Source organism: Equus caballus, chromosome 6 (assembly GCF_041296265.1).
Source record: "Equus caballus isolate H_3958 breed thoroughbred chromosome 6, TB-T2T, whole genome shotgun sequence".
NCBI classification, from domain to species: domain Eukaryota; kingdom Metazoa; phylum Chordata; class Mammalia; order Perissodactyla; family Equidae; genus Equus; species Equus caballus.
In genome coordinates, this window is record NC_091689.1 from 79508350 (window position 1) to 79532899 (window position 24550).

At 40.8% G+C, this 24550-nt stretch overlaps 1 protein-coding gene across 1 annotated transcript; it reads left to right on the forward strand.

Moving 5' to 3' along the window:
• The first annotated feature begins 377 nt into the window (after window positions 1-377).
• Window positions 378-1316, forward strand: OR8S25 (olfactory receptor family 8 subfamily S member 25). The gene is given in 1 exon segment (NM_001391063.1): window positions 378-1316. A coding segment is annotated over 1 exon segment (939 nt).
• Window positions 1317-24550: the final 23234 nt, after the last annotated feature.

Below are 24550 nucleotides of genomic sequence, written 5' to 3' on the forward strand. Positions count from 1 at the left end.
ATTTGCTATAATGTTTCTTAAAACCAAAGGACTATGAGGATTTCTAAACTATAGGAAAAATCTGAGTGGAAGCTAACTACCCTGAATGTCTACGTGAGCCAGATGTATTTGTTTTTCCAGTTAAATCCCTACAGAAAAGGAATGGGATTCTCTGTAAGTACGTAAAGACTGTAATCCAAGAACAGTGATTGACAAAACAGAATAAAACCTCTTACTGAGATGCAGTGAAGGCGGCTTTGAGATGTCTGAGCACCAGGATCCAGGCAGAGCAGGGAGGGATGTATAAGAAGAAAGGGTGAAGCTGTGAAGGAGATAGAAACAATCGGAGGAGATCTCACCTCTTGTTTTATTTTATTCCAGGGAAATACCCTCCACAAATGGCCTTGAGGAACCACAGCACCCTCACCGAGTTTATTCTCGTTGGACTATCTGATGACCCCCACATCGAGGCTCTGCTGTTTGTGCTCTTCCTGGGGATTTACCTCCTGACCCTGATGGGGAACCTGATGATGCTGCTGGTGATCAGGGTTGATTCCCACCTCCACAAGCCCATGTATTTCTTCTTGAGTAATCTGTCATTCCTAGACCTCTGCTTATCTTCTGTCACCGTGCCCAAGCTAGTGGAGGACCTCCTATCTGAGAAGAAAACTATCTCAGTAGAGGGCTGTCTGACTCAGGTCTTTTTTGTGTTTCTTACTGCAGGAAATGAAGCCTGTCTGCTTTCAGTGATGGCCTATGACCGCTATGCCGCCATCTGCCATCCCCTGCTCTATGGCCAAGTGATGAGCAACCAGCTTTGTGTGAAGCTGGTGCTAGCCTCCTGGGGCCTGGCCTCTCTCAACTCAGTGGCCATTGTGCTCTTGGCTATTAACCTGGACTTCTGTGAGGCCCAAACCATACACTACTACACCTGTGAGCTGCCCTCCCTCTTCCCTCTGTCTTGCTCTGATATCTCCATCAATATCAGTATCTTGTCCTTCTCCACTATACTGCTTGGGCTTGGAAACTTCCTTCCAATCTTCTTCTCCTACATCCGTATTATATCCAACATCCTGAGCATCAGCTACAAGACAGGCAGAAGGAAGTCCTTCTCCACCTGCTCCTCCCACCTCATTGCAGTGATCCTGTTCTTCGGCTCAGGTATGCTTCGCTATCTCACGCCTCCCTCCGGTTCCTTCCTGGATTTGCTCTCTTCCTTGCAGTACAGTGTGATCACACCCATGCTGAATCCCCTCATCTACAGCCTAAAGAATAAGGAGGTAAAGATAGCCGTGAAAAGGAGATTGGGGAAATATTTGCAATATTTTAGGTGGTGAACTAAGAAACATTTACTCAGCATAATTGCAAAGATACAATTTCGTCTTATGTTGCCTCCTCCTCCCACTACACTGTGTCAGGATGCATGAAAGACCCCACAGCTTGCCTGAACACCTCAGTCTTGTTATTGCAAAGTAGAGGCATTCATTTTGGATCTCCATTTGGAAAGTCTGTGCTCTGCTAATCCAAAAACAATGTGAAGACTTTCTTCCACAAGTACATCAACAAGACAACAAAATAATTAGGGTGAAAAGTTAAAATACACATATGATTCGATTTCTCAGAAGCCTAGAATAAAGTTCACAAAAATTTCTACCTAAAATGTTTAAAATAAAAGGTTCAAATGAGTGTTCTTGCATTTCATAGAAAATATTTAGCTTTAATCAATAGCCAACGAAATGCTTCATGATAAAATCAGATTGGAGGAATTACAGTTAAAATAGCCAGAAAAGAACAGCTACCATCACCCACATTACTCGACAAGATTATGTAATTTATCCCTAGAGCAGTTAGATGAAAGTAAGATATAAGATTTAAATTTTGGTTGGGGAAATAAAAATGCATGAATATTGACAATGATATAATTATCTACCCAGAAAATCAAATAACTCTATTAGAAATGAAAAATTATTAGAACTCTAAGAGACTTTAATAATGTTAAAATTTTAAAATATTTATAGAATGAGTAGTTGCTATATACCAAAAAGCTATTGAACAAACAAAAAATATGTATTACACAGAAAAGCATCTATTTGCTGTTGCAAGATCAATATAAAATCCTCCAGATTAAACTTAACAATGAATACTTAGACCTCATATGAATAGAACAGCAAAATTGAACTGAGTGACATAAAAAATACTTGTTAATATAGGATATATTTATTAGGCATGCTTTCATCTTCAAATAACAAAAAATGTGATAAACATTGACATAAAGCATAAGAAGATCTATCATTGAAAGAGCAATAGGTCTGGAGATAGATGGTTCCAAAGGTGGTTGAGTAGTTCAGTAGAATCACCAATGAATCAAGTTCTTTCCTTCCATCTGCTATGCCATCTTCATGCAATGGATTTCATTCTCAGCCTTGTCCATGCTGCTTCAGCTCTAGGCATCATGGTCTTATACAACACGAAACAAAGCTACAAGAAGGGGAAATTAGTTTAGCCCATTCTTGAACTTAATGTAAATGAAACCATTCTAAATACTAAAAATTAAAAATACTCAAAGTTTTCACGTCTTGATGAGGAAGTGGAGCAATTGAACTCAAAAACATTGGTAGTGGAATTGTAAATTGGTTCAACCACTTCAGAAAAATTTTTGACAGTATCTACTAAATCAAAAGCCATATATCTACTCTAAAACCCATTAACTACATTCCTAGGTATATATAAGAAATGAGTGTAATTATCAAACAAAGACTAGACTAGAATGTTCATGACAGTTTTTATTCATTGTACAAAAAACTATAACAAACCCAAATGTCTATCATCTGGAGAATGTATAAATAAACTCATATATGTAAAATATTCATACAATGAACTATTATACAGCAAATTTTTTAAAAACAGGAGACAACAAATAGATGTATCTCATAGACATTATATAATAGAAACCGGACACAAAGAGTACATACTTTACAATTTCATTTACATGAGTTTAAAGACAGGAAAAGTAATAATTTTTTAGTGGAATCAGGATAATGGCTACCTATAGGGAATGGATTGACTGGGCAGTCTCTGAGGGAACTTCCTGAGCTATGGGAGGTTCTGTACCTTGATCTGTGTGGTGGTTACACAGGTACACACATATATGAAAATTCATCAAGCTGTATCTTCAAGATGAGAGCACTTAATCACTTTTGTTATATTGTTCTGAGAACACTTAACTTGAGATCTATGTCATAACAAATTTTTAAGTGCACAACATGTTATTGTTAACTACACCTCACTTCTGTGTTTTAAGCCTCAATAAATAAGAAAACTAAACTAAACAAAAAACATCTATTCCCAGGCAAGTTTCCCCACTTCCTCTGGAGGCATGTCATCATTGTCTCTTAAACATTGATGGGCAGATGTGTGCTTTTGAAGAAAGCAAATGTTAGATTTTACAGCCTCTGAACAAAATTAATGGAGAACTCAGAAACTAATTTGACCCAGCAGATCACAACCAGGCCAACTACACATCTACATCACAACTATGTGTACCATATTCTTTGGGGACAGCCCTATCTGTGGGGCACTTTGTTCCCTTTTTCTTGACTGCAGCTCTCACTGCTTGTGAGCCCTCGCCTCTGCATTTTACAGAGTCTGAACTGAGCCTGTACTGCTTTATCAATGGATGCCTCACCCTTGTGTACTTGGCTAGGAGACACAGGGGAAGCTTCTTATAAAAGATATGTTACTGGATGCTAAAGCTTAAACCCTTGCTTCCCAGAGATCTGAAGGAAACCCAGAAGCAAATAAGTAAAAGACCTAAAAAGCCATTCCTGGGGTCGACAAAAAAGTATTCCTACCTCACAAAGTATTCTTACCTCACAAATTTATTAGCAGGTGCTAATAAATTAACAGGCTCATAATAATGTTGGCATCTCTTCCAATAACACTTAGAAAACAAATTCTTAAATTTTAGTCATAAAATAGAGAATACTGCTTCCTAACTCAATAACCGTCTTGAGTTATCCTTTAATTTACACTTAAAGACTTTTAAAACTTCATTCCCTCATCCACCAATGTAAAAAGAAAAAGCCAGGTGAAGCCCCCAACCAGCATAGTCATGATACCTCATGCTCTTAGAAGGCTTCCCCTTTATGGTCTCCCAAAAATATTGCCTGATGGTGAAGAATATGAAAATTCTACACAAAAGTAGATTTAGAGTGGCAAACAGGTAGGTGAGTTTGCACAGTACTTCATGACAGATTGTGAAAAGAAATTTTTGATCAAAGGATGAAGGTGCTAAAGAGATGGAGAGTCTAAAGAACTTCAAGGCATTCCTTGGCATCCTCACTGCTGCTAGATAACTGTACCTAAATCTCATATCCATGAGAGCAACCAAAAAAACTGAGTCCTCTTTTGAGAAGGATTGCATTGTTTGGGGTAGGGGGGAATGTGGGAAGAGAAAGGAAATAAACCAAGGAATCACTTTCCCACCCCTGGTCCACTGATAATCATCCTTAATAAAATACCAGTGATTTAGGGACAGAATTCAGTGGAGTTTTCAGAAAGATTAGGCTTTTCTACCTTAATTCTGATTTATTGGATTAGACCCAGACTTCAAGTGATTGGAATAATCAATATTTAAAATTAATTAATTTAGGTATATTTTCCCTCTACCCAGAAAGTATCCATCAATCCCAAAGGAAGAGGAAAAGGTTGAAAAGCTGACATAACATGACTGGCAATGGTGAGATTTCTCTTGCTCCAATCCTTTCCAGTCCCTAGCATATCCACCAGTCTGATTCAGATTGGTTCCTCTAGAGAACATGAGCAGAAAAAAGAAGTGGAACTGGGCAGAAAAATATGCACAAATGAGCTAGCACATCAAAAACCTGTCTGTTCTCCCACCAGTCTAAGGTTGGCTGCTCTTGATTTCAGTTGGTTTGGTTTGGTATAGTTTTGTGTGATTTGTGTTACAAAATTATCACCCTAAATGAACCCCAGTTTCCAGCCTTTCCAGCATAAATTAATCCATTCAAAGAATTTTGGAACTGAAAACCAGTCTGAAGAGATAAATATTTTTCAAAACAGCATTAGATTTATTGTCTGTAAGACATGGCAAAGTAGTAAAGAAAAAGATGGTGTTACATAAAAACAGAAGAGAGACAGGCTTCTCAATCAATTTTGTGAATAGGTTAGAAAAAGCTAATGATATTTATATCAGTTTTAAATATGTGCTAGTCATTGCATGAATGGTTAGTCAGGGAAATGAGCTCCCATGTAATAAGCTCGAATGCCATTATTAGAGTCTAATAACTGATTTATGACCATTATCGACCTAGTGAGATGGCCAAATGGCCAAGGACAACTGCGAAGCATCTGTGAGAGGATGTTATGGAACATACTAATACAGCTGTGATATTTCTTCCCACCCTATGCTTTATTCACTTGTTCCTTCAAATTTATTTCTCCTGTCCAGACACAGAGAAACCAGAACAAAGACACAAAAATCCTTGGATTCTAAGTTGAAAAGGCTTGAAAATATTTTTCAGAAAATATAACCAGGCATTCCCTCACTAAACTGGAAAGATGAGATGGGAGAAAATTCAGGAGAGTTAGTTGTGAACATTTGGGTCTCTGCCGCTCTGCCTCCTACCCTTGGACAATCTTTGATGTGTTTGTAGGGTTACTAAACATCCACCCCCCCTTTAAGTTTAGAGATATAAGAGTAAAGAAGAATTGAGTCTTGCTTCTATGTGTGGCTCAGGAAGATGTAAATCTCTGTAAGAATTCCCCACAAAAAATGACGTTGATACCAACCCTGATATCAGTTTCCCTACATTAATCGCAACGTATATGGGCTTAAAACCAAAACACTCATTCCCTGCTTGCTCCCTGGCTTCCTGGCTCCAGAATCCACTATCCTCCATGGAGACAGATGCTGTCAAGGACAAGCACCTGATTCATTATCTCCTCCCCACAAAGAGATACAGGCTGGTGGGAAAGCTGCTGACCAGCAAAGTCACAGGCTCCCTCCTCTCTGCAAATCTTCTCAAGGCCAAGGCCAAAGACAGGCTGGTGGGAAAGCTTCAACCAACAAGGCCATATGCTCCCCCTCCCCCACTTAAAACTCCAAATAAAAACCCTTCCTTTTAGCTTTTTGGGGAGTTTGGGATTTCAGCATTAGCTGCCCTCTCTCCTTGCTCAGCACTGTGCAATAATAAAATTCCTACTTTCTTCCACTACACCCAGTGTCAGAGATTGGTTTGCTGTGCAACGGGTGACCAAACTCACTTCAGGTTCGATATCAATGTAACCACCAAGACCAGAAAAGGCAGTATGAGTTATGTACATGTAAGTGGATAAGATACATTCTCCTGACTCTCTTTGGTCTCAGAATGGCATGGGGTGATAGCTGATGATTTCGGTGACTCTATTGGAGGTTCAAGGCCAATTAGCTCAATGCGAGAGAGCTAGTGTCCTGCAAAGTGTCCTATGAGGGGAATAAGATATACTTGAATTAGAAGATTCAGGATGGTCAGACCTGCCAGAAAATGGATGAAGATGATTCATGTCATGAGAGATTGCAGAGAGAGAGAGAGAGATGTCTGAGGACAAGAAAGGATGATTTACTTGTGGAGTAGGAGATCCACATAGGATGAAGGCAGACACTGTTGAGAAATAGATGGCCCTCCCCACCAACATCACAGTTGGTGCCAGACCAAGAGTGTAACATTGATCCCTGGTAAGAGACAAGAATGTGAAAATCATGAATTATAATAAGATTTAAAATGTAAATGAGAAATTACTGAATGTAACGACATTCATAATTAAGTGACTGGGCTAAGTTTCTATACAGACCTAAATGATAGCTTGAAAGAAAAATTATCAGATATAAAAAATAAAGTTGTATAGTTACACTCCTGAGACTACAGGTTAAAAAATTAATACACACAGCTCATCAAGCAAAGATGAGATGGTACTTATGTCATGCAGAGGCATCTTGTATTTATGGCCAAGAGACAAAGATGATGAACTTTCTGGTGTGCCTACAGATTATCAAAAAGAATTTTCAGTCACTGAAATCACTGAACTCAGCTGATGTGCCTCCAGAAGCACTTGAAGATAACATGACCTCCTAATTTACAGTAGGAGAAAGTTGAATACACGTCTGTATTTTGGGATTAGGCAGCAGTCTTTTACTTTAACCAAAACTCATGGTCCCTTCACATCCTTTGCTCTGGTATTTTTACTTGAATGACTGGACATATTGCTGAGCCTTTTTGTGCCTTGGTTTCCTAATCTATAAAATAGGGTTGGTAATATTACCTACCTTGTAGAATAGTTGTGTGGATTAAATTATATCCTTATAAGTTAAAAACCTAAAACAGTGCTTGACCCATAATAATTGTTAATAATTATTCACTATTTTTTAAAACTTCTTAAAGAACATTTGACCTTTCCCTTTACCCATTTTTGCCAACTATATTTAGATAAGTTTACCATTCATCAAATATTGACTACCTCCTCCCTCTGCCTTTAGAATTGGAGTATGCTTTCCCACCCCCACTGAATTGGGCTTGGCCATATGGATTGCTTTGACCAACGAAATGGGAGCAGAAGTGACAGTGTGCAAGTTTTAGTAGAAATTTTAAGGCATGTGCCTTTCCATTCACTTCCTGAATGCTTACCCTCTGCCACAGAAATAATGTGCTCTGAATAGCTACCAATCCTTGATCCTGGGTACCGGAATGAGAGACATATAGAACAGAACTGAATCTGATCCCAAATGGGCTCAGTCAAACCACAGCCAAGCCAAGATGGACACCATATTCATGAGTAGGAAAATATTGTTTGTTCTTAATTCACTGAGGGTTTGGGGTTATTTGCTGCCCCAGTGAAATCTGATAAACCTAATATTTTCTCCCCATCTGACCCCCAGTCCTAATGCTGTTTTAGCTCCAAAATCTCTTAAGGGCCAAATCCAATAGTCTTTTGAAATTTCTATCATTCCAAAGCTCTCAGCTGTATTTGACTGTGGTGATTAGAACTGCTCTTTGGTCCCTCCCTTAATGTTGGAGTTCTCCAAGGTTCTGTTCATTGTTTGTGGTTCACCTCATTCTACTCATTCTCAGTGAGTACTCACACCCATTCTTCTAGTTTAATTTCCAGCCTAATACCACAACCCACATCTCTAGATCAGACCCCTCCCTAGAGTTTACTTCTTTATCCATCTGGATACCAGATATCTCTCTCTTTACATTCCATTGACGCCTCAATCTCAACAAGTCTAAAATATATTATTTTCTCCCTTAAGCTAATTCTTGTATTATTTGGTATCTCAGTCATTAGTGACACCAATTACCCAGCACCCAAGCTTAAACCTAGTAGCAATCCTCTGCTTTTCTTTCTCCCTCACTTCCCACACCAACTATCAAGTCCTTCCAACTTTACCTTCTAAATAGTTCTTGAAACTACCCAGTCCTAATTGCCCCTACTCTAATCAAGAAAAATTCCTCTTTCTTCAATCTCTTCACCCTAGTCGTTCTCCTCCTACTTTATATCCCCACACACAGTCAAGAGTATCAATTTATACACAAATCTGACTATGTCACTTTCCCTTGCTAAAGAATAAAGTTCAAGTCCCATCTTGCATCAAAGTAGTCCCTGTGATCTGACCTGCCTATCTTGGTACTCCCTACCTCATAATACATAATTCAAAAGAATGAACTTCTTCCAAGTGGCGTGCAATATGATTAGTGCCATCTTATTTATGTTAAATAAAAAGATGTATACATTAATATATTCTTAAACATGTGAAGTGGAAATTAGTTTCAGAAACTACAAAACTCAAGCAAGCCAATGATTAGAAGGGACCTAATCTGTACATTACTCAGAAGCCTATGATGGGACCTTGTTCAAATTAAGTAAATATACTATAGCCTGAGTCAAATATATTCACTTTCTCTAACACTTAAACTGGAAGTCCTAGAATAATCCTTCACTGGGAAACACTAATGCAGTGAATAATTGTCATGGGAAAATGCCTAAATGAAGATGATGTGGTCCAGCTCAAATATAAGTTCTCTTCTTCCTGTGTCCCAGCTTTGTAATACCTTTTGTTTTTCACAAGATTTCAGTGTTTGGCTTTTCCTGGAATCATTTTTACAAGTGTCATTACAATAAACTTGCCATTACTTGAGTGAGGTTTATTCTCTGAAACCAAACTGACTAGAACATGCTCACATAACTTGCTTTTGGATTTGAGCATGAAGACCTTAAGGTAAACTTCAATCTCCTTTCACTTGCCTTTAGCTTTTTTACACTCATTGCTTCAAGTAAAAGAAAAAGTAAGAAGTGCTGTAATTTTTGTTTCTCTAGTTGGGAAAGAATGTTCGCTAGATAAACTCACCTTCAGATTTGCCACTTACAGTTGTCTGTTTGTATGACCTTAAGGGAGTCTATTGGCATGACAATTATCTATTTGCATAACCTTACCACTTACAATTATCTATATGCATGTCTATTTGCATTAAAATGAGTTGAATTTTAAAATTCTAAAATGCTAAAAGGCAAAAGAAAAAAAAGAAAAACAGCATTAAGAATTGGTCAAGTCACAGAAGGATTGAAACCATCCATCATATGTGAAATCTAAATTTAGCAGTAGACATATTAGGCAAAAGCACATTTACATAAATGGGCTTTTCAGTGATTTGTCTTGAGGAGAACAGGTTAGGGCCAATTTAATCCTGGGCTGTCCACATCCACTGACTGGTTCCTTATGCTCTGAAATATTCTCTTTTTCTGTAATTGTGTAAAAGCAGTATCAGTGGCAGTGGCAGTGGGGTGGAAGCCAGACTTCAGGGTGTTGAATAAGTAGGAAGTTACAAAATAAAGCAGTTAATTCAGATCACACTGTTGAGGAGTTTAGCATTAAGAGAATGAAAGAGTAAAGTAACAAGAAATGGTGTCAAAGTGAGGAATTATTGTTTTTCATAAGAAAAAAATTTAGATGATGTCAGCAACATGGCAGAGAGAGATATTCCCTTTGTCTCGCCCCCTCTGAATTACAACTAAATGGACATTCTTTGACCAACAGAGGATGCCCACACAGCACAACAGGACAGTTGAGAGACCCACACAGCTATACATCTGAAGGTGGATGGACTGGAACCCCAGGAAGTAGTGGAGATAGATGAGTGCATCCCTCACCCTCCACAGCAGCAGCAAGCCAAGTCCTGAAGCCTCACATAGCAGCTAGCCAACACTAAAAGGAAGGAGAGACAGCCCTTCTTGCGTGCAAATGCATTCCCAGTGCACAGGAGCACCCACCCTGCTGTGGTGGCCCTGCCAGTGGAAACGCTCCCCACCAAGTGGCTGCAGCTCAGCCCCAGTGAAGGAGCCCTACACACCAAGCACGGTGGCCAGCTTGACTGTAAGAGGAGGCAGGGACAGCCCGCCTGTGTGAATGCCTTCAGAGGGGTAGCCCAGCCTGTGAGAGCACCCACTGCACCCTGGCAACCCTGCCAGTGGGAATTCTCTCCATTGTGTTGCCAGGCTTTGACCCCAGGGAAGGCGCCCCACCCACCAAGTACAGTGCTCAGCAAAACCACCAGCCAGCACAGTGCCAGCCCACGCCTGTGCAACCCAAACACTGAGCACAGAGGCACAGAGACTCTGCCCCCAAGAGAGCAACACACCAAGCAGCTTTGGCCAGCCTGTACAGCCGTACCTGCACAACTTTCAGCAGATGGTGTGGGATCAGAAACACAGCTCCTTCTTCCTACCAGTGTTGACAGGTGGAATCTGAGACCTGACACTATCACAAATGCACTGGCAAAGGTTCGGTTCATCAAACACCATGAAAAACTACAATAACACTTCAGAGCAGAAGGAAAATGACAAGTCTCCAAAAACCAATCCCGAAGTCAGAAATTTACAATCTAAACAACAGAGAATTCAAAATAGTTGTCATAAAGAAACTCAACTCAGAATGTTCAATGAGAATAAAATTAAGGAGCAGAAGGAATACTTCACCAAAGAGATTGAAACCCTTTAAAAAGAAGGAAAAACAGAAATTCTGGATATGAAGAACACAATTAATGGGATAAAAAATTATCTAGATTCACACCGCTTCCCAAAACTGAATCAAGAAGAAATAGAGAATCTGAATAGACCAATCACAAGTAAAGACATTGAGGCAGTAATCAAAAACCTCTCAAAACACAAAAGTCCCAGACAAGATGGTTTCTCTGGAGAATTCTACATTCAAAGTTTAATACCTGTTGCTCTCAAACAATTCCAAAAAACTGAAGAAGACAAATGCTTCCTAATTCATTCTATGAGGCCAACATTACCCTGATAGCAAAACCAGACAAGGACAACACAAAGAAGTAAAACTACCAGCCAATATTGCTAATGAACATAGACATAAAAATCCTCAACAAAATATTGGCAAATCGAATACAGCAATACGTTAAAAGGATCATACACAATGATCAAGTGTATTTATACCAGGGACACAGGGGTGGTTCAACATCTGCAAATCAATCAGTGTGATACACCACATTAACAAATAAGGAATAAAAATCACATGATTATCTCAATAGATGCAGAGAAAGCATTTGAAAAGATCCAACATCCATTTATGATAAAAACTCTAAGTGAAATGGGTATAGAAGGAAAGTACTTCGACATAATAAAGGCCATATATGACAAACCCACAGCCAGCACCATACTTAACAGAGAAAAACTGAAAGCCATCCCCCAGGAACAAAACAAGGGTGCCTACTCTTGCCACTCCTATTGAACATAGTACTAGAGGTTTTGGCCAGAGCAATTAGGCAAGAAAAAGAAATAAAAGGTATACAAATGAGAAAGGAAGAAGTGAAACTCACAATCTTTGTGGATGACATGATTCAATTTACAGAAAACCCTAAAGAATCCACCAGAAAACTGTTAGAAATAATCAACAACTACAGCAAAGTTACAGGGTACAAAATAAACTTACAAAAATCAGTTGCATTTCTATATGCTAATAACAAACTAGCAGAAAGAGAACTCAAGAATGCAATCTCATTTACAATTGCAACAAAAAAATAAAAAATTATCTAGGACTAAATTTAACCAAAGAAGTGAAAGACCTATACACTGAAAACTATAAGGCATTATTGAAAGAAATTGAAGACATTAAGAAATGGAAAGATATTCCATGCTGATCAATTAGAAGAATAAACATAGTTAAAATGTCCATACTACCTAAAGCAATGTACAGATTCAATGCAACCCCAATCAGAACCCCAATGACATTCTTCATAGAAATAGAACAAAAAATCTTAAAATTTATATGGAACAACAAAAGACCCAGAAAAGCCAAATCAATCCTGAGAAAAAAACACCAAAGCTGGAGGCATCACAATCCATGACATCAAAATATACTACAAAGCTATCGTAATCAAAACAGCATGGTCCTGGCACAAAAATAGACACACAGATCAATGGAACTGAATTGAAAGCACACAGAAATAAAACCACACATCCATGGACAGCTAATCTTTGACAAAGGAGCCAAGGACATACAATGGAGAAAAGAAAGTCTCTTCAATAACTGGTGTTGGGAAAACCGGACAGCCACATGCAAAAGAATGAAAGTAGGCCATTATCTTACATCATACATGAGAATTAACTCAAAATGGATTAAAGACTTGAATGTAAGACCTGAAACCATAAAACTCCTAGAAGAAAATATAGGCAGTACACTCTTTGACATCTGTCTTAGCAGCATCTTTTCAAATACCATGTCTACCCAGGCAAGGGAAACAAAAGAAAAAGTAAACAAATGGGACTACATCAGACTAAAAATCTTCTGCAAGGCAAAGGAAACCATGAACAAAATGAAAAGGCAACCCACCAACTGGGAGAAAATATATGCAAATCATATATCCAACAAGAAGTTAATTTCCAAAATATATAAAGAAACCATACAACTCAACAACAAAAAAATGAACAACCCAATCAAAAAATGGGCAGGGGATATGAACAGACATTCCCCAAAGAAGATATGCAGATAGCCAACAAGTGCATGAAAAGATGTTCAACATCACTAATTATTAGGGAAGTGAAAATCAAAACAACAATGAGATATCACCTGATACCTGTCAGAATGGCTATAATTACCAAGAGGATAAATAACAAATGCTGGAGAGGATGTGGAGAAAAGGGAGCCCTCATACACTGCTGGGGGAATGCAAAGTGGTGCAGGCACTATGGGAAACAGTATGGAGATTTCTCAAAAAATTAAAAAATAGAAATACCATATGATCTAGCTATCCCACTACTGGTATTTATCCAAAGAATATGAAATCAACAATACAAAGAGATTTATGCTCCCCTATGTTCATTGCAGCATTATTCACAATAGCCAAGATGTGGAAGCAAACCAAGTACCCATTAATTGATGAATGGATAAAGAAGATGCAGTGTATATATACAATAGAATACTACTCAGCCATAAAAAAAGACAAAATCATCCCATTTGCAACAACATAGATGGACCTTGAGTGTATGATGTTAAGTGAAATTAGTCAGACGATGAAAGACAAACACCACACGATTTCACTCATATGTGGAAGACAAACAAACACATGGATAAAGACAACAGATTAGTGGTTACCAGAGGGGAAGGAGGTGGAAGAGTGTGCAAAAGGCGTAAAGAGGCACATATGTATGGTGAAGGATAAAAACTACACTCTTGTTAAAAAAAAAAAAAAACTGGACTTTTGATTGTGAGCACGATGCAATCTATACAGAAACTGATAAATAATAATGTACACCTGAAATACACAAGTTTACAAACCATTATGACCTCGATAAAATAATTGGGAAAAAAGTTACCCTGGTAGACAAACATAAAAAAATAAGAGAAAACAATTTGGCCATATTTATGTATGTAGAGGGAAGGCAATGCAGAGGGAGAAATGAAGATAGGGAATTGAGACGATCCAATGGAAAAACTGCCAAGGAAGCCCTTCATGTTAGGCAGGTTAAGTTCAATCTCTGCTCCTAGACTAATCACTGTGACCAAGAGACTTGGGTGCTATGATTGTCTACACCCAGGTCGTGGGCCCATCAGAGAATGGAGGCTGGGCTACCACAATTCAGGTGCACTTAAGCCCACAGGGTGGAGGTCATCCCTAAAACATACCCTTTTTTATCTTCACTGTTTTGACCTTCCAACTGTTCTCATCCCTCCTCCCACTCGTACTGCACTTTGGTGGGTTCACAGTGTTCCCCTAAACCTCAGTTCCCAGTGTCATAACAGCCGACTTGAGCATTAATGTTGATAAGTCACCCAATAACCTGATCTAGAATTTCTATAATGTCTAACTCTTTCCCCTGTTGCTCAACTTGATTTCAGCATCATACTAATAAGGTGACCCTCAAGATCTGATCATTCATTTTATCTGAATGCTACCACCACTGTTATATTTAATCTCTGATTGTAATCTTCTCTTCTCCCAGCTTCTCACTTTTTCATTTACACTGTGGCTCTCTAAAAATTCTAGTTCTTCAGTCCATGCCTTCATTCTATCCATCACTCCATCACCATCAGAGCTTCATTTTACTTCTTTCTCCCCTGAACCCATGGTGCATCGTTTTAGTAACGCTCATGTCTGTGCCTTCAGTGTCTTGCCCATTTGTTCTTTCACTGCATTCACAAGCCCCACATACTTTCTCCATTTCCATATCCAGGACATTAACTTCCCTGGAATTTGGTTTATGCTTCAAACATAGCTTGACCCTCAGAATTAATATCCTCCTCCCTCCATAAAGCTAACAAGGAGATCATAGAATATGATGTTCCTTTACACTTGATGAAGAATATCTTAACCATTTCCTCCATGCCCAAAATTCTATCTATATCTGCACATAACTTAAATACTTACTTTCAGTGCCAGTAAAAAATTCCATAAGGACAACTTATATACCTGGATGGGTGGGTATGTGTGGGTGTGTGTGGGTGTGTATGTGTGTATGGATTGTGTGAATCTTTTACCACCTCCTCCTGGACCTTGTTTCATCATTGTTTACCATTTTATGCTACATTTTTACCTTCTTCAGCCCTATAGGGATAAACTATATCTATAGGCATAAACATTTTTCCACAGGTGTTAACAAGCTATTTTATCCTATCTTAAAAAATAAAATACTTATCCTTCCTCAACTCTATTGTCCTCAGCCTTATCTCTCTCCTATTTCTAAATTCCTGCTCATCCATTCATAAAATATTGATTTACCATCTAGGACTGTCAAGATATAAAGATGAATAAAGACACAGCTTCCGCCTTCAGGCAGACTGTCTAGTGGGAATAACAGATGTATAAACAGGTAACTATATCACAATAGTGTAATTTTGTTTTCAGACTGTGTACAGGGTACTGCTAGAACTCAGAGGATGGGTACCTAACGCAATCTGGGTGGGGAACTTCAAAAGCAATTTACATAAATCGATGGACTTAAAGTAGTGCCTCCAGGTTCTTCAGTCTTTATCATTAGTAACTGATGGCAGTTTGACAGTATTGATGATCCTTTTCTTTCTTTAGTAACTCTGGTTTTGGATCCTCTGGATGTCACTCCTAGATTGAAAGACAACTCCACCTCAGTCTATTTGAAGTTTCTACTTCCTTACCACCTCTGTAAATGATGCCATTCCCACAATTCTGTCCTTGGGAAACTTCTCCTTCCATATACATTCTTTCCCGGCATTATTTTATTCACCACCATGGTTTTCCAATGACCCACATGCTTATGACTCCCTAATCTATATCTTTAGTCCAGACTAACTTCCTGACCAAGACATACACATCCTCCCAGATGTTATACACATATCTCAAATGCATCATATACAATATAGAGTATATTTATTAATATCTTTACATAACAAATATTTATGAAAATAACTACCATGAACCAAGCACTCCATGAAACCTATCCCCCATTATGTCATCCTCATGCATTTTTCTCGTTAATAAGTCTGAAACTCTCATAGTCCTTCTGTTTGTTGCATATGACTGGTGGTGTAAATTAAATTATGAGTACCTCAAAAATTTATTGCATGAAAATCATGCTTTGCCACCAACTGTCTCATCTGACAGAAGTCACTTTTTTTCATTTAAAATAAAGTGCTACACCAAATCAAATGTTTTCACACGTATTTTAGCCTTGACTATGTTATTTTTTAAATCTTACATAAAATTATAAAATAGTGATTAAAGTAGAATTTCTCTGCATTAACTGGGGGCTTGAGAAGATGTAGCCCCACTCTCTTGTGCCCCTCTTTTACCTACCTGCCAATAAGGCTGCACGAAATCCCTACTGCTCCATCGGTGGTCCTTTCTCTCATGACCCAAGCATGTCTAGTCCTATCCTGCCAGAAATGCTAAGGACTCTTATCTTATTTACACTCATATTTTACAGGTGCAATGCCAGCCAAGGATTAACATGTTCCAAACACCACAGAATCATACTAAATTGGCCTTTATTACAAGGAGTAATGTTTGCTTCCCAGAATTGAGATATTTATTTGCTGGCACACCATCAGATATTAAGCAATCAGTTGAGTCTGGATTTAACATCTCTCAAAGGATGACATTTACAGGAAACTGAGAGAGACAAAAGGCTGCTGGTGAATGCCACAGGTGCACTTGCCTAGGGCCATCCTCCTGGCTGCCCCCGGGGAGGGGTGCCAACTGGAATAAAGAGTCAAATGGCACCACACAACTCAGGCCATACATGGGACATTACATCACTTCTGCCAAAGGATGGGTTGGGAGACCCCTATTCAGAGGTCCCAGCACAGATGTCTCCTTCTCCAAAAAGCCTTCCCTGATCCCTTCCAAAGTTGGCTATAAGTGGGTACTGGAAAATGTACTTAATTAAAAAGAAAAAAATACCTGGAACCACAAAGATTGGGGGCCCCAAAGGAGAGGATGCCTGCCCACCCACCAGGATGGATCCAACTTCCCATGACACTGTGGATGACTCCTGTCTGCCCCACCACTTGGTATCCAGCCCTCTTGGGGAGAGAAGTCTGTTGATAATGACTGTGGTGATCACAACAATGTAGCAAATGCTTCCAGAACAGCACTGAACACCATGCAGAACTGAGGCATCTTCATCCTCACAACAGCCCACCCACAGGCTTCTACTTCACAGCTTAGGAGACTGGAAGGCTGAGAAACGAGGTTGCCTGCCCAAAGTCACACAATCAGTCACATGACTAAAGTCACACAATTTGTCCCCAAGCCCAGGTCTTAACTACAACGTGCTACTGTGGTCAGGGCTGGAGAGGAGATTGTTCTGCCCCCAGCTCCAGCCATGCCTACTTTATGTGACCAGCCTGGGGCTGGGAGCAGAGAATTCAGGGTGAGCCATGCAAAGCCTTCCATCCCCCAAACACCCAGTGTAACTGTTACTGAACCAAGTAGGTTCTTTTCCTGGCAGAGTTAAAATAAGACTCTCGACCAGAAGTAGTGGTCACACAAAGTAGAACTTATTCACAGTAAATAGGAGGCCACACAGAATCATTTCCAAAGTCATGGAGTCTCCGAACAAAGGGAAGCAGGGACCTTTTATCTCGGATGGGGAATGAATATTCCACAGGGAGAGGGGGATATTCGCTTGTGCAGGCTTACGTGGAAAACATGCTTCCGCACACACTGCAGGTTATGGTAATAAGGCCTGAGCTCCTCCTGGAGAGGAGATCTTAGCATTAAAAGTGAGGCAAAGTGCCACAACTAGAAGGACCCACAACTAAAAATACACAACTACGTACCAGGGAACTTTGGGGGAAAAAGGAAAAATAAAATCTTTAAAAAAAAAAAATGAGGCAAAGGTCATAGGCCACCATCTTGTGATGGGGCTTGGTCTGGTTCAGGGTGGTTGGTGATTGCGTCTCTTAAACAGTTAAATGTTTCTAAACCCACCCTTGAGTTCCTCGGGGCAATTGGTGGGTGACATAACCACTAACTCTCAGCCCACACACACACACACACACACACACACACACAGGCGCACACACACAGTGGTTCCGGGAACCCTGCCCTCCCAGCTCCTGGCCCTCACTGTGATGGTGTGTTAGGGTTGATGGGGTCCCGGGCCTCACTCTGGGCAGGAATGCAGCTGTCATCATGCAGGGGCATCTGCCACCCATAATGGAGAGTGAGGCTGCCTGGAACTGGGGAGATGCATGTGTCCCTCAGTTCTGTCCTGTCTCTAGTTGCCCCCACATTGCCCCTCCTCCCTGTCCCTGGGAAGCACTCACCATCTTGAAGATGTCTAGGAATAGTACATGGGCACATGAGAGGCAGAGCCATACGTGAGCATCCGCCCATAAGTCGAGGTCATGCCACCCAGGATCCAGGAGCCCCTGTGGACACAGAGAACAAGTGAGGTGAGTAGGACCCTCTCACTGCCCAACAATGTCCCTCCTGGCCCTGCCTTGGCCTGGCCCATATACCATGGTGAGCCACTGATGGTTCACAGAGGTGGTCTGGCAGGAGAGTGCAGCTCCACACAGGCCGTGGACTCCGTAGCATCTTTCACCACACCAATGTAGCCTAGTGAGGAGGCAGGAGGTCAGGTTGGGTGGGCCTTTGCTTCACCATGCTCCTCCCAAGGCTTCCCATGGCCTCGAAGGTCACCTTTGTAGGGACCCTGAGAGACGCACACAGTCTGGCCCACGAGCTTGTTGTCTCTCCGCCCCTGGCCCCTACTCATGATATGCTGAGCTGGGGAGGAAGAACACCTCTAGTTCCCAAGGCCATACCCTCCCCTCACATGCTGCGCCCACAGCCAGATCACCCTCGAATTCCCTCTTCACCTGCTCAACTCCTACCCTTCCCAAACCCCCACTCCCATTGGGTTAGGAGCCTCCTCTGGGCTCCCTCCATGAGGCTGGGCTTTCCCATCACAGCCCTGACACTCTCAACTGTCACTGTGGGGTAGAGTCGTGTCTCCTGTGCACAGTGTGCCCCACAGTGACAGGGCCAGCCCAGAGCAGATGCTCAGTGAATATGGACTGAACAACCAAGCTACTCCTCCCTCGGCGAACACCCATCCTTCCCCAGACAGGCTCCCAGCTCCCATGCCATACTGCCTGCTTCCATTTAGGAACAGTTCCTACTTGAACGTGCTGGGCAGCCATCCCTCCCTCCTTCTGGTGACAATGTCTCAGTTCTCTTTGGGGACTGCCACTCCTATGCCATTGTGGGCCTGTCAATCAAGAGGCCAGGACATCCTTTGGCCAACAAATGGGACTGGAAGGTGGTAGTCAGGAATTTAAACCCCTAGTGACACAAAAACTGCAAGCCACAGGAATTCATCATCCCATCAGCAGGATCCTGAAGAAACTACCCCCTGGTCCCAGCTACCCAGATCCCAGGCCTGATTTCATTTGTGATACCTGGTTCTATACAACTTTCCTACAAGTCCAACCTCAGGGCCTTTGCACTTGCTGTTCCCCCGAGATATTCACATGACTCTCTGTCCCTTCATTCAGATCTCTCCTCAAATGTCACCTCCTCAAAGAGGCCTTTCTTTAGCCTCCTCAGTCTAAAGCATGAGCCCCATCACTCTCTCTCCTTATCCTGTTTTATTTTCCTTCATAGTGCTTGCCATCACCTCCTGTTGTACAATGTACGTATTTATCTCCAGAGTAGCTGTTCCAGGAGGACAGAGATTTTTGTCTTGTTCACTGCTGTTCTCCAGTGTCTGACACCTAACAGGGGCTCAATAAAACCAAATGAAAGAGAAAAAAAAGGATGACATTTAAAGATAATGCAATTGCCACGCAGGAGGACTTCAGTGGATGAACAAGAACACATCTTGTTTATTCTAGGCTCTCCCATCTCTCCCAGTGCCTGGCACCCACTTTTACCAAAGAAAGGCTGAATGAATACATGTTTCATTGATGTCTGCATCACTTGGGCTAATGTAAGGGTAACAAGTTCTCTGTGTTTGTTATTTCTATGTAAATTCCATTCAAGTGTTGATGACTCTTTTCTGCCTCAAATAAGAAATACAAATTTTTGATTTTAGACATTTCAAAAACCCATTGCATGGTTTATTGAAAAGAATTCATTATATACTTGAATTACTACTCTTTAAGAAACTCTTTTAAAAATTCATTATATGCTTAAAATAGAAACTCTAGAAACTTAAGGCTCAGTAATACTCCCAGGACAGAGTTATCTGCTCTCATTTAGTTATTATAGTGGACAATCTTGTAGAAATAAAGAAAATTCAAATGTACCTTCAAAAATGACCTGGAGCTCAGTGATGTGTCACAGCTCAGCTCTCTTGACAATTCCTAAAGGGCATTCCGAGCCCCACGTTGCCACCAGGAAAATGTCCATCTTCCAGCAGATAAATTTTTCTTTAAATCTCTTGCTTATTCTTCTTTTTTTCAGCCTCCCAAGCCTAATAATAGTCTCCTCTCAGTTTTAAATATTTGTCTCCATTCAGAAACTTCCAATACCGCCCTGGAGAGAATCCCTGTGGCTCCTACTAAGTTAATTTTCTAGTTAACTGGAAACCATGTAGTTAGCGAGTCAGAGTTCAACTTCAGGCTGAGACTTCAGGGAATACACAGCAGTGGCCCGGCTTCCCCCGGATGCCTGACCAAGCCCATGGCTGCCTAAGCACAGATGGCCTTCTGATTGGTTCTGTTAGATTGCTCTTTCTTTAAGTGATGCTCTTGAAAGAGTAGTCAGAATCACAGAGGAAATAAATGAAGACAAGACACCTGACTGCACCTGAGATCACGTGAGAAGGTTTTAATGAAATACACGTCTGTTGTTCCGAATACGAGCTTCTTTAGTGAGATTGTCCTTGTCTTCCCATATACACAGTGTCCTGCATTGCACAACGATACCACTCTAAGTTAAGGTACTCAAGAGAATAATCCCGATCCTGTGACGTATCCAATGCTTTCAGAGCTTGAATTATACTAATTTTCTTCACTCGTTGACAGCAAAGAGAAAAAGCTATGCACTCTGTGAAGAGTCAGATTCTTGTGACAGGAGTTATCTTATCGGGAGGTTTTAGCTCTGATGTGTCTACCAGTGATGGGAAAGACAGAACATGTGGAGCTGCCTCTTTCAAGAAAAACCAGGAGAACGGTAATGTCTTCTCTAATGTTCTGGTGTTCCCCCTGTTTTTCTACCTTTAAAGTTCTGTGTATGTTTTAATCCTTCTGCCTACCCTCTCCCCAACCTCTACCTCCTGCCACTGCATGATCCATTCCATTCATCCTAAAACCTGAGGGTCCTGCTTCATCCATCCCTTGTCCCTAAGCTAGAGGTGGAAACGTCCTGCTTCTTGGCAGACCATCTTCCCGGATGGGACTCTGATATCTGTTTCTCCAAACAGTGCATTTGCACAAGGTGCCTTGGACACCTTCTCAGGAAGGTCTTTCTTCTCTCCCTGCTTAACGCTGAGGACAGTGACACTTTAAAGCCTAGGCATAAATCCTCTCATGCCTCAGGATCCTGAAAGGCTGCAGAAAGCTGATGCCTAGAATGAAATAAGGATATCAGAGATAGATACTAGATTGTTTGAGGTACTTATTTTCCCTCTTCCTCAGTACTTCACTTAGGAGAACTGCAGCAGACTTTTTCCTGTTACTGAAATCATCCTCAGATATAGTCATCACTGAGATGTGAATAGTGCAAGGGAGCACAGCAGAGGACAGCTCCGAGATTAATTTCAAGTGGATGAAGTTTGTCACTGGTCCTTCCTGAAGACTGATAGTCTTCTCCCCAGTTCAGATTCCTCTCCCATGCATCCAGGGTGCACCCAGGCTGAACATTACCCCTCAGCCCACTGGATCCCTCAAGTCACCTTGTCCAGCCTGACCTTCCACACACACCTTTCTCTCATTTCTTCATCCCAAAAACATCTTTAAGCAGCCAGTGTGCAAAGGCAAAGCAAAGGCAAAGCAAGGCACTTTGCCAGACACCTAAAGAATCTCTCATTTTGTGGAAACCTGCTGTCAAATAGCTGACCCCTTTGGGCAAGATCGGGTAACTAAGATATCTCCATCAGAGTTGTTCTTCTTAACTTTGGGATTGATCCTTAAGTAGGTGAAGTAAATCTGTGATTTTCTGCACTAACAGCTGAATTGGGAAAGACGCTTATTTTAGTGAGTCTCCTGAGAGCCATAAAATCACGAACATATCCAATATTCTGCTTCATCCCCTTGTAAGAGAAATTGATCAAATGACTAGATGTGCCATGGGTATGAAGTGTCTGCATTGGCAAAATGGTGACACAGGTGCTTATCTAAGACACTTCTGAAGTCCTCCTCTTACATCTTCTACCCCTCCATGATTGGTCCCCCTGTCTATTCCTTGAGTCTTTTCTTGCTCTTACCCCATATTCTAAATCTGGCATCAGTCTTTTCTACTTCAGGACTAGATGAAGCCAGTATCTTCCCTTCTCAAGAGTGATTGCAAGTTTGATTCATTTTTATGCTTAACTGGTCTAGGACTTAAATGAGAAGATTTGTCCCTAGTTATTAAAGAAATCTCACACATCAGTTGGAGGTGCTACTTAGGGATGGTGAGAGCAGAGGGAGATTCCTTTCTCTATGATGACTTGAAAATCATGTGAGAGAAATACCTGCTGCCTTCATTCACACAAAACATGGATGTCAGACAAGACGGAAAATGATTCTCCACAAATGCTATGGTCTTCTTAAGATGAGAGCTTGAAGCCCTGTATCCAGGTCTCCTTTGTGACTGAAAGTGGAAGAGTAGAGGCAATTCAGGATAGCCACATCTACATATATTTTGAAACATCCAAATCTTTGGAAAGAATGACTTCCATTCATCATTGTACTTTGCTTGCATAGGTTCAAGATAAAGTGTTTGCTCTCAAAAGAATTTTCAATTTTATCCATGCAGGATCCTCAAGAATAACTTCTCCAACTGGTTATGCTTCACCATCTCTGGATCTAAGCTAAAATCCTGCAGACACACAAAGGTGAACATTGCCCTATTTCTCCTGGCACACAGGTAACATAGACTTGGGTCTAAGATGGTCTTAAGCTGGGCTGATGGGTTTGTTAATGGGATCAGAATTTAAGTTTCTCTTGATATAAGTTAGCTCCTGGTCATAGATTCCTGGCTAGAAGGGTCAGAAACAGGGCTCTCTGAATCATCAAGATTAAATATTTTTGTGGGGATAAAAGCCTACCATAGGATCAGACTGTGGACTGACAGACAAAAACAGAATACTGGTAAATTAGCCTCAAAAAGTCCAGCTGAGGCAGGGATCTTCACATAGGACAATGACTTACTGTATAGTCCCAGAAATTAGGATTTAAAACAATTCTTAGTATCATCATTAACGTAAATTGCTCATCATCTGGCCCTCTTATACACACAGCTGATACCTATAACAAGAGGATGCAAGAAAAGTTTTTCTAAAAACTATAAGAATTTTTACTCTGACCCTCATGGGACAATAAAAGAATAATGCATCCGGGGCCGGCCCTGTGGCCAAGTGGTTAAGTTCGCACGCTCCGCTGCAGGCGGCCCAGTGTTTCGTCGATTCAAATCCTGGGAACGGACATGGCACCGCTCACCAAGCAACGTTGAGGCGGCTTCCCACATGCCACAACTAGAAGGACCCACAACTAAGAATATACAAGTATGTACCAGGGGACTTTGGGGAGAAAAAGGAAAAAAAAAAAGATTTAAAAAAAAATAGAAGAAGAATACATCCACAACATGAATGTAAGAAGCTTCTTTCAATGATGGCAAAAGTACACGTGGATTCTACAAAAATGAGAGAGCATCAGAGGATGTTGCAGTGACATGAGACAGCATGCTCTGTGTACATAACAGCATCCTTGAAATTCAGCAGCAGTAGCCCACATGCAACATGGGTAGGCAACATGGTAACCTTGATGGACAACAATGTCAGCAATACTGCTACCAGACATTAATGCTACTGGGGCCACTGGAGTGAAAGGATGAGATTGTGCTTAGAGTAGTCAAGATATCTTGTCTGAGGCACACGTGAGATGCCATATAGAAGCTCCCAAAATAGTCTGAGAGGAATTTGAGAGGTAATGAGAAGTTAACGGGTGAGGACAGAGCCAGAGAAATGCTGATTTGTGATTGTTGTTGTTAAACTGTGGTCCATGTTGTCAAGAAGCTCATAGTCAGGAGAAGAAAACCCAGATAGATGTTTAACATGAGAAAATAAATAGAATTCAAACTATGACATAAGAACAGAGAGCTGTGGGTTAGAAGAGGGAGCAGTCAAGACAGCCTATAAGTAAATAAGCAGGATTATAGGTGACATTGTAAGGCCCATGAGAGTTTGGAATTAAGAGGAGGACATTTGAAGTGGAGAAGAAGGTGAGCAAAGTCACAAACACAAAAAGATCTTTCTGGTATCAAAAGCAGCCAAAATGGCTGAAAGGTTAAGGGCCGATGAGGAAGAACTGAATGTCAAAGAAAAGTCTTCCTTATTACTACGAACTAAGCCTAGACATTGGCCTGATAACTAG